The sequence below is a fragment of the Drosophila subobscura genome, chromosome O, assembly GCF_008121235.1.
Source record: "Drosophila subobscura isolate 14011-0131.10 chromosome O, UCBerk_Dsub_1.0, whole genome shotgun sequence".
Classification (NCBI taxonomy): domain Eukaryota; kingdom Metazoa; phylum Arthropoda; class Insecta; order Diptera; family Drosophilidae; genus Drosophila; species Drosophila subobscura.
In genome coordinates this window covers 13,268,600-13,283,534 of record NC_048533.1, presented here as the reverse complement: position 1 = coordinate 13,283,534, position 14,935 = coordinate 13,268,600, and the positions used below count along the sequence as shown (strand labels likewise).

The 14,935-nt window shown below is 50.4% G+C and overlaps 5 protein-coding genes across 5 annotated transcripts; all 5 read left to right on the top strand.

The window, feature by feature from the left end:
• The first annotated feature begins 700 nt into the window (after positions 1–700).
• Positions 701–2,425, top strand: LOC117898315. Its single transcript, XM_034807599.1, has one exon. The coding sequence runs from the start codon at positions 804–806 to the stop codon at positions 1,683–1,685; it is 882 nt and encodes a 293-aa protein (XP_034663490.1). The 5' UTR covers positions 701–803; the 3' UTR covers positions 1,686–2,425.
• A 1,686-nt stretch (positions 2,426–4,111) lies between these two features.
• LOC117898075 (phenoloxidase-activating factor 1) lies at positions 4,112–5,752 on the top strand. The gene is made up of 3 exons (XM_034807250.1): positions 4,112–4,394; positions 4,455–4,626; positions 4,691–5,752. The coding sequence occupies exons 1-3, from the start codon at positions 4,176–4,178 to the stop codon at positions 5,668–5,670; spliced, it is 1,371 nt and encodes a 456-aa protein (XP_034663141.1). The 5' UTR covers positions 4,112–4,175; the 3' UTR covers positions 5,671–5,752.
• A 513-nt stretch (positions 5,753–6,265) lies between these two features.
• On the top strand, positions 6,266–8,133 carry LOC117898085 (proclotting enzyme). The gene is made up of 4 exons (XM_034807264.1): positions 6,266–6,510; positions 6,584–6,752; positions 6,818–7,592; positions 7,651–8,133. Exons 1-4 carry the CDS (start codon positions 6,313–6,315, stop codon positions 8,057–8,059), a joined length of 1,551 nt encoding a protein of 516 aa, XP_034663155.1. The 5' UTR covers positions 6,266–6,312; the 3' UTR covers positions 8,060–8,133.
• A 1,945-nt stretch (positions 8,134–10,078) lies between these two features.
• LOC117897537 (prostasin) lies at positions 10,079–12,156 on the top strand. Its single transcript, XM_034806458.1, has 3 exons — positions 10,079–10,333; positions 10,544–10,709; positions 10,777–12,156. The coding sequence occupies exons 1-3, from the start codon at positions 10,124–10,126 to the stop codon at positions 11,931–11,933; spliced, it is 1,533 nt and encodes a 510-aa protein (XP_034662349.1). The 5' UTR covers positions 10,079–10,123; the 3' UTR covers positions 11,934–12,156.
• Positions 12,157–12,547: 391 nt separating this feature from the next.
• On the top strand, positions 12,548–14,866 carry LOC117897538 (putative serine protease 42). The gene is made up of 4 exons (XM_034806459.1): positions 12,548–12,891; positions 13,343–13,508; positions 13,572–14,301; positions 14,360–14,866. The coding sequence occupies exons 1-4, from the start codon at positions 12,682–12,684 to the stop codon at positions 14,781–14,783; spliced, it is 1,530 nt and encodes a 509-aa protein (XP_034662350.1). The 5' UTR covers positions 12,548–12,681; the 3' UTR covers positions 14,784–14,866.
• Positions 14,867–14,935: the final 69 nt, after the last annotated feature.

Below are 14,935 nucleotides of genomic sequence, written 5' to 3'. Positions count from 1 at the left end.
TGGCGTACATTTAAAAGTATTTTAAGTATCAACAAGAGATTTTTTGGAATGAGAAATGAAATAAGTTCCCGTGTTAAAGGAAATTGTTTCCCTTTCCAATCGAAATTTGTAATAATAAGTCCCTAAGCAATGGATATCCTACAGTCGTAACATCAACTATTCCATTCTTACTTGCTTCAGTTTGCTTCAGACCATAAAATGATGGCGATCGACGGCTACCTACGACAGTGAGTGTCATAAAATTTACGCAAATTGTTGTTTTTCCTGATGCCGATGCCTGATGCCCGATGTCAACGTAGATGCCTGATGCCTGATGCTACTTGCTTACCGTTATTGCCTGTGAGTGTGCATAAATCGAGCAAAAATACAAGCACAAAATAAATGTATGGGAAACACGGTAGAAGCAGAAGAACCGTGTGCCCAGGCAACGGATTTGTACGCTGATAATAAAAAGGAATTGTTGCGCAAACACTGAGAGAATAAGCATAGAAAAATAGGCTTTAAATCACAGGAATAAATCTTATAAAATAGGTAGAAATCACTATACATTTACCAACTTAATAATATTAAAGTCTCTTGGTTTAGTGTGCCAAGAAAAGTTTTTTCTTCATCCCATTCATTCTGATGTTTTCCCGGTGTACACCTGCCTTAAAGGAGACTGACTGACTGACACTTTTTGTGTGCTAGCTGACAACCAGAAGTAGAACTAAAGTCAAACGAAATCCCACTGTCGAGCTAGACACACACACAAATCGTAAACATTTGATCCCTCGAAATTACAATAGAAATTCCAAGTGCCCGAAATGGAAACAAACCATAAAGACGCCTCGAGGCAAACAATGGGCAGCTCCTTCTGGGAGGACCTGTGGCCCCAGCTGCTGGAGGAGAATAAGTGCCACATTGAGAGCAAGTCTGTCGCCTTTTATGTGCCCCGCCAACCCTTCAGCGCGCTCCACTTCCACTCCTACCTGGCGGAGGCGGGATATCCGGACTACGTGTTGCCCCACGATATGCGCTGCTGTGCGGCTGCCAAGCGGCAGGAAGCCGCCGAGGAGGAGGCACAACTGGCGGCCAATGCAGAGACGAAGGCAAGGCAGGACGCTGCCAGTGTCGATTTCGAGATATGCAGCTCCCATCCGGCCATCCAAAGCGTGGATAAGATGGTGGACCAACTGCGGGCAGAGCAGGAGCGCCGCCAGAAGCTGGCGTACGAGTTTGCCAACCGCAAGTATCCCTGGACCATGCAGACGCCCAAGCACGAGCTGAGCTTCGAGGTGACCACCGAGCAGCGAGTCTGCTTTGTGCAGCCCATGGAGAAGAAAATCCTCGACGATCTGCTCGACCATGAGTGCAAACTGATGATCATCGATGTGGGCAAGGATGTGGAATTGGAAGATTGCCAGCGCTGGATAAAGTTTCGGCCGTACATTCAAATGCTGGCGCTGGTGCGAACCGCTCAGATGGAGCGTTGTCTCCAGCTGCTGGGCGTCTTCCACACTCTGGTGGTGGAGGAGAGTGCCGGGAATAGCTGGCACGATGAGCTGGAGGCCTCACTGCGCAGTGGACTGAAGCAGGCCAAGCGGCTGCACCTCCTCAAGGCTTGTGGCGAGCCTTTTCTGTTCGTGTTTTCGCGGTTCCGTGGATTTTGCACCTGCGATACCTACGCTGTGCTCCGCCGTCTCTAGAGCAATACACAAACGCACACACGGCTGGGCGGTTTCTTGGATGGCTAATTTGAATCGACACTGATTTGAAGTGCCATGGCTGCCTGTCGGAGCGTTCGCTCCAATTAGGCGGCCCACATCGAGTGCAGTTGGACGCACTTCCAGCACCAGCACCAACCAGAGTCCCAGAACCAGTCAGAGCCCGGAAGCACTGCACACCTCAATGTTGCCGGGAATGTGCCAGCCAGCCATGTCGAGTGGTGTCAAAATGCCTCCGTCAAACTGCCAAAGTTGAGTCCCCGCGTGGGACCCGCCGTTTATAATTTTATTTGCCAACAAAAAAGCAGCGAACATTTCGCGCCAAATCTCAACAAATTATTACAAAGCTTTGCAAAACTTGGAACTGATTATAAAAGTTGCGAACAACAAGAGGGTGAAGCGGGAAAACCCCGCAACTGAAAATTGAGTTTAAGAGTGTGCGGGGGAGCTGTGCATGAGGCTGATGTGGGCACACGGGTCGAAGGCGCTTTTCCTTCTGGTTTTTGCTTTTTTTCTTGCTTTGTTTCGCTTGCAAAAGTTTCCGGCGAATGCGTTGTCGCTACTTACAGAAGTACACAGGCATCATTTTCAATAGACATTCGCATAAACCACCTTGCATTATGTTATTAAAAGTTGCCCCCAGCCATGCCTGATAAGAGCTCCAAGTTTTATGCTAAAAAGTCCCCGAAAAATAGAGATGTGCATGGAAAGGGAACGGGCTTTAAAGAGAGAAATACAGAATGACAGTGGCACGCAAAACACAACTACAAATATTATAATTTAATGTTTGCTGCTCTTTTATTTGAAATATAGAACTGGTTTTTATTTTTTTTGCATTTACTTAGAAGAGTTCCCAGAAGTTAAGCAACGTGGCGCCCAGTTTAATTTCGGTGCTTGTTAGAGACATTTTCAATAATTATACGATTTTAAAATGCACTTTAAAATTACTTTAAGTATCCTTTAAAAATTGACTTTTCAACACCGCTTAGATCTGATTGCGAAATGGAGAAGAATTTCTCAAAAATCTGTCTTTCAGCCTAGGAATGCAAAGCAATTAAAGAAATCAAAAACAAGCATTTTATACCCGGTACTCGAAGAGTAAATAGGGTATATTGTATTTGTGCACATAACGGTTGTATGTAACGCACAGAAGGAAACGTCTCCGACCCCATAAAGTATATATATTCTTGATCAGCATCAATAGCCGAGTCGATTGAGCCATGTCTGTCTGTCCGTCTGTCCGTCCGTCTTGTTGAGCGCCTGGATCTCAGAGACCATAAAAGCTAGAGCCACCAAATTTTGCATCCAGACTTCTGTATGCTCACACTGTTACAAGTGTATTTAAAAAATGAGCCACGCCCTCTTCCGCCCCCGCAAAAAGGCGAAAACCTCCCAAATTTTAAAGATAAAAGAAAACATTCCGTAGGGAATGACCATATCTATCTGATCACCAAATTGGGATCCGATTGGATCATTATTATGGCCACAATGAAGAAATTAAGTTGCAGTGGCTAAACCCACCCTGTCCAGCAGCTTTTGTTGCTTTTACACATTCTCTCATTCACACTCTGCTTCGCGCAGTGGCAGAGGCCTCTTCCCCTGACACGTCTCTGACTCATCTTCTGCCACGACTCTGCCGCTGCCTCTGCCCTGACTCTGCAGTGTGTGTCTCTAGGGGAGGGTGGCGAGCTAAAGGAGCGTGTTGGCGTGAGTAGTGTTGTTGATGTAGATGACAGATGAAGAGAAAATGTAAAATTTGACAAATAACCGCTAAGTTGCAGATGTAGTACTGAGTACCGGGTATAAGAGTTGTGACGCGGCTTAAGACGCGTCTCACAACGTTCCTCCTCGTTTGTTATGGAACTATGATTAACGTTAGTTTTTGCCAATGCCGACAGGGCTTTATAATTATTTAATTATACTTTGAATTTGTGTTCGGATTGGATGCTGCCTCTAAGCAGACCCTCGCCCATCTTTATTGAAAAACACCCTGTTCCGGAGGGGTATTTCCAGAGCGTAATGTGACCCATTTCGAATTCGTTTTCGAGGGGTAACCAGTTGTGGATCCAGGGCCCAAGCACAAAACCGATTCACCCACCCGGAGCTTTCCTGATAAGCTGATTGAATAAGAATATATAAATAAGTTGACCCCTCGTTGGTGTTTGAGTATTTGAGTGTTTGAGTACGGGAGAATTTGAGTTCTGAGCAGTGGGCAAAGCCCGCAGCGAACCGGGCAAAACGGCAGATGGCAGTTCTACAACCTCTAGAGAGCTAATAATCGCCAGAGAGAGAGAGAGAGACTAATTACTACCCGTACGTATGCTTCGCTATCTGATGGATCATCTGTTGGAGAGAGCAATGGAGAGTGCAGCTTAGCTCGTTTAAGTGTTAGTCGCGTTAGTCGATTTGTAAGTGCAGTCAACAGTTTCAGAGTCAGTACTGGCTGTACGCTAATCAACATCGGTTCTCGTAATGGCAATCGCAACGCTATCCCTGCTGATTATAGGTCTTTGGCTGTTTGTGTGTCTGGAAACGGCCTTGTCACTGACTGTGCCGTCACATAATTGCGGGGATCTGTTCAGCTATATGCGTCGACCGGATGGTTCCCTCATCGGAGTGTTTACACCCCTCCAGGATGGACTCACCAGTCTCGATTGGTCTGTGACGTTCACGGCACATGGCTCCGATCAGGTAAGCAGAGATCGATCAAGAGATATTCCAACATCAGCTGAATGATTATTTATTTCGTAGACGCACACTGTGAGCAGCATGGGGGGCTATCCCGACAAAGAGAGCGCCTTCGAAAAGATGCGAAGTGGCGGGCGGGGGCAGGCCTTTGTGAGATTCCAGGACTACGGCAACGAGCTGCCCAAGCTGATCAGGGTGGAGCTCAATGATCACGTTTACTGCAGTGTCTCGGATTGTAAGTAGCATCTGTGGGTTGCTCCTCTCTGTTCATGCTGATTAGTTTCCTTTCTGCCACACAGACGATGCACCCTCCAGTACAATGAGACGCGGCTGGACGGCATCTGTCTCGGGCAGCAGCGCCCCTAGAGCTCCAGCGACGATGCCAACGCGCAGCAGCCCAAGGACTCCAGCGACGATGCCACCACACTTCTCCACGGGCACCAATCCCTTCCTGAATAGAGCCAGAACGAGCACACAGTTGACGGTTGCTCCACGAATCGACCCCGATCTGTCAGAGTGCGGCGTGGAAGGGTTTGCGGCTGCCCAAGCCGGAGGCGAGACCATAACCCGAGGACGATTCCCCTGGCTGGGCGCTCTCTATGAAGACAACGGCCCAACGCTCAAGTACAGCTGCGTCGTGTCGTTGGTTTCCAAGCGTACGGTGATCACGGCGGCTCACTGCATCCACGGAAAGAAAGCGCTGGACATTTGGGTCTATGTGGGACGGCATGACCGCAACACCCATCCCGAGAGCGGAGCCACACTTATACGCGCTTCGAGCACTCGCACACCGTCGCAGTACGACGGCAACCCAGTGCCCGACTCGGATGTGGGCATCGTTGTGCTCGACACTGAGGTGGTCTACACCAACTACATTCGACCCATCTGCCTGTGGACATCGCGCACGTCACTGCCGGCCAATGAGGGCGATGTGGGCGCCGTCGCCGGCTGGGGCTTGGACGAAAATGCCGTGGAGACGCGCTACCCCAAGGCCGTCAATGTGCGCGTAGTCACCCGGGAGCAGTGCCTGACGGACATGAAGCGAGCGGAGGACTTCATCACGCCCAACACTCTGTGCGCCGGCAACAGCAATGCCCACGGCCCCTGCCTGGGCGACTCTGGTGGTGGTCTGATGATCATGCGCAACGGCCACTGGACACTCAGGGGCATCGTCGCTCTGGCGCCGCGAAAGGGACTGATATGCGATCTGCGCAAATATGTAATCTACTGTGACATTGCCAAGCATCTCACATGGATCGAGAGCAACATAGTGTACTAGAGCGGCAGTGGAGTGACTGATGAGTGAGGTGAGAGATGAATGAGAATGAATTTCCCGCCCCAAAGTGTAGTAAAATATGGATCGGTTCGTCCAATAAACAATACTCAGTTGGCTTTAGCTTTTGTTTGCATAGCAATTCCCACGTTTATTATGTATGTGCGGGGGGTTTTCACTCAAGAGCAGTCGATCAGAATGGCTTAAGGGTGAGGGTAGCCAGGGGTCGCTATGTTTTGTGTAGAACTTGTAGCAAGTGGACTAGTAATGGTTCTGTTTACACTTATAACAATCAGAATGTGTCTAAAGATATGTTACTGCATAAATTTGTTAGTTTTACTTACAAAACTTCCACACTTTCGTTCAACTTTTAGCAATATTTTTGCTGTCTGAAATCGCGGGTATCAGTCAGTCGGTATCCGGGTACTGGTTACGTTCCAACTGATCGCTTGTTGTGTGTCTTATTGGCACCGCACGATGCGGAATTTCCAGTTTACTCAGTGAGTCAACAACCCGTCCCGAGAGCGGTAGATGCTGCTGAGAGTCAGCTGAAGCTGGGGCTGGTCCGGGGGCTGTTTTATTTACCCATCGACGCTTGTCTCGTGCGCAGTGAGCAAACGGATCCATCCGAACATATTCCGGCAAGGTATGGGGCTGAAATTAGCCATAATTGTGACGTTAATAGCATTGGCCAGGTGTCAGCTTCTGCCGGAGAACGCGTGCTCCGACTACTTCCTGTACGTGAACGATGGCTACGAGGGTCTGCAGGGGGAGGTGACCATCCCGAGCGTGGTGCGGGGCCGCAACCGCATTGACGTGCGCCTCACCCAGCGGGGGGATCAAGATGTATGATGGATTGCTATAGCCGTCTCCAGCTGAAACCCCCACTGATTGCTTTGCCTCCTTCGCCCTTCCACAGCCCGCCTCCGTTGGCACCCTGCGGCCCTATCCGGATGAGGAGGCTGCCCGCTCATCTGGCGGACCAGCGAAATTTCGCATCAGCCTCCGCCCCGACCCCTCCACTGGTCTACTGCCCAAGCTGTCGCGTCTCTCCTACAACGATCTTTTGCTTTGTTCGGCCAGCGAATGTGAGTATTCTGCATATCGGTGGCTGGGATCTGGCAGTGTGACTCACCCAATCATTGCTTTTTAGATGGGCCCCCCAATAGCTTCTTCAATCGCTTCTACGAGATTCATGTGAGTGGACAATCGCTGCGGCCTCAGCGGCCACTTCGTCCGTCCTCCGTGTTCGATCTGTTTCCCGGGGAACAGTCCGATTTGGAGGTGAAGACGCTCTACTATGGCAATCCCGCGCAAAATTCGTTTCCCTCCTGGACATCGGTGTCGCCCGGCGGCGCTGTGTCTCCCGTCTGGCGGCAAACTTGGCAAACTGTAGCCCCAGAGCCTGCCCCTGCACTAGTTCCAGCTCGACGCCCACCTGCCACGGCAGCACCCACTTCCTCGACTGTGTTCTGGCAGCCACCAGTCACACCACAGGCAACCACAACCACCACAATAGCTACACCGCCAACCCGCTCACCGAATCGATTCAATCCCCAATCCGCATCGACACCTGTGGAGTGTGGCCGCGAGGGCCGACTCTCACCCTTCATACATCGCGGCAAGGAGTTCCCGCGAGGACAGTATCCATGGCTGTCGGCAGTCTATCACAAGGAATCCCTGTCGCTGGCCTTCAAGTGCGGCGGTTCGCTGATATCCACCAGCATGGTGATCACGGCTGCCCACTGCGTGTACAAGATGCAGGAGGATCGAGTGCTCATCGGATTGGGCCGCTACGACCTGGACGACTACAACGAGGATGGCGCCGAGATGCACAATGTGCGGCGATTGCTGTGGCATCCAGAGTTCTCCACGCGAGTGGTCTCCGATGCAGACATTGCTCTGGTCAGCTTGCAGCGCCCCGTAACGTGGGTTCCATTCGATTTTCTTTATAATTTTTCCCTGATATCTTTTGCCTGTTTGCAGATTTAATGACGTCATTGGGCCCATCTGCCTGTGGACGGAGCAGGAGAGTGAAACGGTCACCAAGTCTGGCTTCATAGCGGGCTGGGGCACGGACGAGTTTGGCAACTCCAAGACCCAATATCCGCGGGTTGTCGAGGCCGAGATAGCCAGCGCCACGGACTGCATCAGCACCTGGAAGGCCTCGGCCGTCACCGAGCGCACTCTCTGTGCCGGCAATCGGGACGGGTCCGGGCCCTGCCTCGGTGACTCGGGCGGAGGCCTGATGATCCGGCGGGACACACACTGGGTGCTTCGCGGCATTGTCTCGCTGGGCGAACGTGGAACCTCCGGCCGGTGCCAGCTCAGCCAGTATGTGCTCTACTGCGATCTGTCCAAGCATCTCACTTGGATCAACGAGAACCTACGCTAGATCTGCGAAGAAGCGAAAGATTTGTATACCATAGATTAAAGAACCCTAAGACACAACACAATCAAATTGCTCTCTGGCCCGGACACAAGTCAGGCCAAACACGTTTGCCATATTTTTCTCTGGCTGGCAGTTTATTTTTGTTTGGTTTGGGAATTATATTTAGTATTAAGTAATGCTGCCAATCAGCTGGCAGAACGAGTTTTCAAACGAACCCTTACTCTCACTCTGTTTATGCGGTGCCAGTGTGTGTCAGTTGATCAACAGCCGTTTGGCACTTGGAATCCACCCATCCGTAGTCTCATTTGACATCATGCCGTGGAGTGACTCGGTGTTGCTTCTGATCGCTCTTTGCGCACTGTACAACAGACTGCCGGAGGTTGTATTTAACGATGATTCTCTATATACTTCACAACCGTATTTCTCAATGAAGATCGCTGAGAGCATTGTTGAGGTGGTGGAGGGAATAATATTTTTAATATCCCCTTACCAAAACAATACTCAAGAAGCACTGACAGGTCTCAATGAGACCATATCTCTGGTGGAAACGACACTGTACAGAATCATCAGGCCCCTGGCAGAGAGTGAAACTTGGAAGCTGCAGCTGGAAGTCATTTTGATGCGGGACGAGAATGATCATCCACCAATGGGCTCCAATCAGCGCATCGTTGGTTGCTTCCATTTGCGTCCATCGCTTGTCCGATCTTCGTAGCTAGTCCCGACGATGAAAGAGATAATGCTAAAGGTATGCTGGAGGTATGCTAAAGTATGAAAAATTGTAAATTCCAATTGAATATTCGCTTGACTTGAAACCCATTTGAGGAAGTGTTCTTAACTAAATATTAATTTTATTACCACGCGCCGACTGCCCATTGATTAACTGCAGTTGCTTAAATATTTGTAGCTCGATCGTGCTGTATGTTTGACTTTCTATAAGTGCATGGCGATGCCTAAACCTCTGGCGATTCTGTTGGCGCAATGACTTGGAGCAGTTCGTTGCTTTTGCTAATCGCTCTGTGTGCCAGCATCTATGCCAGGAATCAATGGGAAGATCTGTCTGCATTGGGCAGGCAAGCAGAGGAGATCTTCCGCCATGAGATGGACAGTGGGGCTACATCCGCACAGGTCCGCAAGAAACTTGCAGTAAATCTGGCTAATAAGCTGCAAGTTTCCATTACCGAGTCGATGGGCAGCTTCATTGAGAAGGTAGGCAATGCATTGGGAGTTGCAGTCTCAACGACCAGCAGGTGAACAGCGATCAGTGGGAGCTGCAGACAGCGGAGGAGTGGAAGCTCTGGGCGTAAGTCTTAGTGGAAAATGTGAGACGATCTACAGAGGGTAAGGGCACCTCTGAGGCCACACGCTTCACCCAGAGACTCAACACACGAAGCGGTCTCCGGCTGCACGCCTGCCAGGAGGAATAGACATAATTTTGAATTGCAGAAGTCTCTGGAGATCTACCAAAACTCCGCCGAAGTCCTGATCCAAGCAACGGTGACTTGTCAGATTTCTAGGAACGAGTGCTACAATGCCGTAAGAATAGCTATAAATGGACTCAGAGAAGTGGCTGAGGAGCTCGACCGATTTCGGGACCAGGCCGAACACATGCTGGCTCTTCGTGATGAGAGTAATCAGTGCTTGTCGCAGAGATAGGAGGAATACACTGTGGAGAGTCAGCTGCAGGACATCATCGAGCTGTACGAGGAAACAGTACGAGAGACACTGAGAATCGGCAGCTGCTACTTCGACTGTAATGGGAATATTTATTTCTTATGACTATTATAGAGTATTTCGTAAACATCCCACAGATCTCAATGAATAAAATTATTCATTGCAAATTCTGAAAAGGAATTCCACGCGCTTCCATAATTCCCAGCCAAACGCTGAGACTCAGACCCATACTCAGACTCAGAGTAGAGCGTAATAGATTCGAGTAGCTACGAGTAACTAAAAATACTCAAAGTATACCTAGACAAGTGGGTCGCTCTCTGTGTGATCATTTGCTAGGCAGCGTTCATTGAGTGAGGTTCGATTGTGATCGCAAAATAAATACAAATCGCAACGGAAATGATGATGCATCCGGTGGTCTCTGGACTCATCGTTGCCATGTGCCTCGGGTCGAGTCTTGCACAGCTGCCGGCCAACGCCTGCTCGCAGTTTTTCGGTTACCAGAGCTACAATGGACAGTACATTGGCTTGGTCACAGTGCGCCACAATCCGCTGGTGAACAATCACACGCTCTTCCTGGAGTTCTCCCAGCAAGGATTCTATAACTGGGTAGGATGAAATATTCCATTTCGAATCTCAGGCTCAGCCACAACTTTATTCGTTTGCATTTGCTTGTCTTATCATTCAATGCAATGCGTTTGCGGTTGTGTTTTTTCCCCAATGTCAACACTGATCGCATATAGCGATCGTTGTAAACAAGATCTGAAAGAGAGCGAGCACTTGTTTTCATACTCTCTCTCTCTCTCTTTACTCACTTAGGAATATGTGGGCAACGTTATCCTGGTAACGGACGAAGAGAGAGTCAAGAATAATCTGCGCCAGGGCTGGCCAATCGAATATCGGGTGGACTTTCCCCTGCCCAGCCAGCCGCCCAAGGTCACCAGCATCAGAGTGGACGATGTGGAGCTTTGTGGTGGCAATCAATGTGAGTAAAACCCTATCTGTGATGCCATAAAAGCAATTCTGATGCGGAAAATATACTCTACTTACAGATCCACCACCGCGAACAGCCATTGCCCTGTCGCACACGGTCACCACTTCCATTTCGCCACTGTCTACGTTTAATGAGCGCCGCACGAATAATTCTTCAAGTGCAGTGCAAGTGTTTGGTTCTCAGCCATTCCGACCACAAGTGCGCCCTTCAGTTCGTCCATCAGTTCGACCCTCATTGCCAGTCCGACCCCCTACGGCAGTACGTCCCGCAGTTGAACCTCAGAATGGCTTCAACAATAATCAAATATGGACCAGCGAACAAAGCAGCACACAGCAGCCACCAGTGAATCCTGGACAGGGAAGGGTCAGCCCGCAGACCATTACACAGAGTGCACCCAGAACTCCTCCGCAATCATCCTCCTCCTCCAGCAACATTGTTTGCGGCCGTGAGAGGACCGTGACAACACCATTGATCTTCCAGGGCCAGCGCCTGGAACGCGGACAGCTGCCCTGGCTTGTGGGACTGTTCGAGCGGCGAGAGAGTAACGGCCCCATCTTCTTCTGCGGAGGCACGCTCATATCCGCCTCCACGGTGTTGACGGCGGCGCACTGTTTCCGATTTCCTGGCCGAGATCTGCCAGCCAGTCGCACTGCCATTTCGCTGGGCCGCAGTAGCCTGGACATCCTCACGGATGGGGAGTTCCGAGGTGTCTCCGAGCTGCTCATCCACGAGAACTACCAGTTCAAGCAGTACACGGAGGCGGATCTGGCGCTGGCCAGGCTGGATGAGCCCGTCACCTTCAGCGACTACATCGTGCCCATTTGTCTGTGGAGCACGAGGAACCGCATGGATCTGCCGCAGGGAGTCCGCTCGTATGTGGCCGGCTGGGGTGCGGATGGGGAGGGCAACGGCAACACGGACGTGGCCAAGGTGACTGATCTCAGCATTATTTCCGACTCCAACTGCACCCTGGAGCTGCCCCATGTGCTCGTCCAGCCGAGCACCCTGTGCGCCAAGAAGGTGGGCGCCGGCCCCTGTGGAAGTGATGGCGGCGGCCCTCTGATGCTGCGCGAAGGCGATGTCTGGCTGCTGCGCGGCGTCATCTCCGGCGGCAGGATCAATGCCAAGGAGAACACCTGCGACCTGTCTAAGCCCTCCGTCTTCACGGACGTGGCCAAGCACATTGAATGGGTGCGCCGGAACATGTGGAACTGAACCTCAAAGAACTGAAATTCGAAACGATAATTATTACTCTGTTCTGCCATTTGTGATTGCAATGACAACAGACAAATTGTTGGAAGATCCAAGCCAAACTGATTTGTAGTTTGATTTATGGATTTTAAACTGGCATCTAAGCTACGGGTAATTCAAGTCTCGCATCCATTAATCATAGAGTGATGTAAATAAACGAACAAAACACAAAGTGTATACACTGCAATTGAATTTCTGTTTGTTTGCTGTGCAAATTGTTTGTGGTAAATGCCAGAGGGAAGTCAACATTGGAGCAACATTATCTGGGAAATCTTCAGGCTGGATTCTTTGATTTTCTAAACATATTCTTGAAGTGATGGGAAACTCCTCTGTGAGGATTGTTCACTGGATTTTCTTATTCATCAGTCTGGAAACTTACACAAATCCTATGGTAGAGTACTCGCATAATTAAGTGGCCCTTTCCAAGTGGCTCATGACAGAGCGCCACAGAGAGGGAGAGAGAGAGCGGCAGCAAGCTGTGTCTCAGCTCCAATCGCATCTCATTATCGATCTATTCCGCTAGATGATCTTCCAGCTAGAGCGTGCCCCCAACGAAGCACACTAATCATTCATCGCTCGACGCTCATTGAGTGCGGTTTCGGTATCGGTATCGTTGTAGCTCTAAGTTCGCCGCTTGAACTTGCCACTTGTAAGCCCGCGTGTGCATTATTTATTTGTTTCCCCTATAAATATTTATTGAATCGCATAAGTTATGTGCCAGCTACGACTAAGCTTCCTGCTGACACTGCTGCAGATCTCTCTTGGCTGGGGGCAAAACCTGCCATACATTGCCTGTCCCGAGTTGTTTGAGTACTTGGGCTACAACCAGGAGCACATAGGGCACATTAACCTGAAGTTGGACTCGTCCATTGTGGATAATACACTGCGTGTGGAGCTGTCACAGCCAGGTCGGCATACCTCTGTAAGTCTACACTTTTAACACTTTTAGTTTTCCCATTGTTTCCCAGCTGTTTGTCTGTTGTTTGTTTTGTTCTCCCTTATCATGCATTGACCTTACTCTCAGATGAAAAGCGTGATTTTTCCCAGCATCACAATTGCAAACTCAATGTTTTACATGCTTTTTGATGGGAATTGCATGCCTGATAAGGCCTGAGAGGGAAAACCCTCTACCCACCATTCCCCTACTGCCACTTGATTCTCTTCCGTTCTGATCTGTTCTCTTCTCTTCTCTTCTCTCCACAAAGTTGTGCGACCGGTTTTTACTACAGACTTGTATTAATATCTTGTGGGTTCTCAGCTGGTGGTTTTTACCAGTTGAGTTATGTTTACGTAGACGTCGCTGACGTCGATTACAATCCATATCCATAAAAGGGAAGACACATTATGACGCGCTTTCTTTGCATCTCTTTCAGAGCTATCCGGGGGATCTAAATCTACTGGAGAACGAGGAATCGGTCAGGTATCGACTGCGCAACAATGAACCAATCAACTATCGCGTGGACTTTCCCACGCCGGGTGTGGTCCCAAAACTAACCATGATCTCCCTCAATGGCCAGATTGTGTGCCGTTCTATGGCATGTAGGTGACAAATCAGCTTACCTTTTATATAATTATCTCAATAGTTTATTGATGCCTTTGCAGATGGTCCGCCAAGTACAAAACTTTCGTTATCGCACACGCTGCGCTCCACGGGACCGCTGCTGAATCTCCTGCCTCAGCAGCCTCAACAAATACCTAAGCAGCCACAATTTTCACAACAGCCGCAATACCCACAATACCCACAACAGCCACAGGAGCCAGTGAGAGCACGACCCCAGCCTCAGCCTCAACCCCAGCCTCAACCACAACCCCAGCAGCAGCAAGAACCATTCCGACCACGGCCTGGGCCAACGCCAGCACCACAATTTATCCCAGAACCGCTGACAACCACCACACAGCGACCCACAGAAGCATCGCCAGCTCGACAGCGACCCTCTGGAAACAGACCCCGAACCCTGGGACAACTGAATGGCGTCTGTGGCAGGGAGAAGCCAGTAAGCACGCCCCTCATCCACTTCGGGCAGGTGGTGGAGCGGGGACAGCTGCCCTGGATGGTGGCCCTATACGAGCGGGTGGGCAATGAGTACAACTTCCTATGCGGCGGCACCCTCATCTCGGCCTCCACCGTGCTCTCGGCGGCCCATTGCTTCCGCTTCGGCAGCCGCAATCTACCCTCGACCCGCACGGCCGTGTCGCTGGGACGCAACTCGCTGGATCTGCTGACGCCGGGTGCCCTGCGAGCAGTGGCCGAGCTGGTCATACACGAACAGTATAATCCGAGTATCTACACAGATGCGGATCTGGCCATGCTGAAGCTTGCAGAACCAGTGGAGTAAGTTTTGCCAGACAGAACCCCTAGGAGTAATCTTAATAGTGGAAATCTCTTTCAGTTTCAGCGACTACATCCGACCCATTTGCCTGTGGAACGAAAACTATCTGCTCGATCTTCCGTCTGGCCACAAGTCCTATGTGGCTGGCTGGGGCGAGGACGAGCGCGGCAACAGAAACTCCCGCATTGCCAAGATGACGGACACGGACATCATCACACAGCCAGAATGCCGAGGAAATCTCACATCCGAGAATGTGCGCTTTGTCACCTCGCGCACCGTGTGTGCCAGTAATCGTGAGGGTGCTGGGCCCTGCAATGGGGACTCTGGCGGTGGACTGATGCTGCAGGAGTCGGACATTTGGCTGCTGCGTGGAGTCGTCTCCGCGGGACAGCGGCTGAGCAATCGCTGCGATCTGTCGCAGCCCGTGATCTACACGGATCTGGCCAGGCACATCGAATGGCTGCATACGGTCATGTGGTACTGAGATGGGTTCAAGAACCCTAGCAGATTAGTCGATAGCTTGTATATGAATCCAGTGCCAAAATAAACGCTAGCTTAGTTTTTTTATACATTAAAATTGAAAGATTGCCTCCTCGAGCTGTGTCGGCAATTTGTCAAAAGCTGCAAAATTGTCGC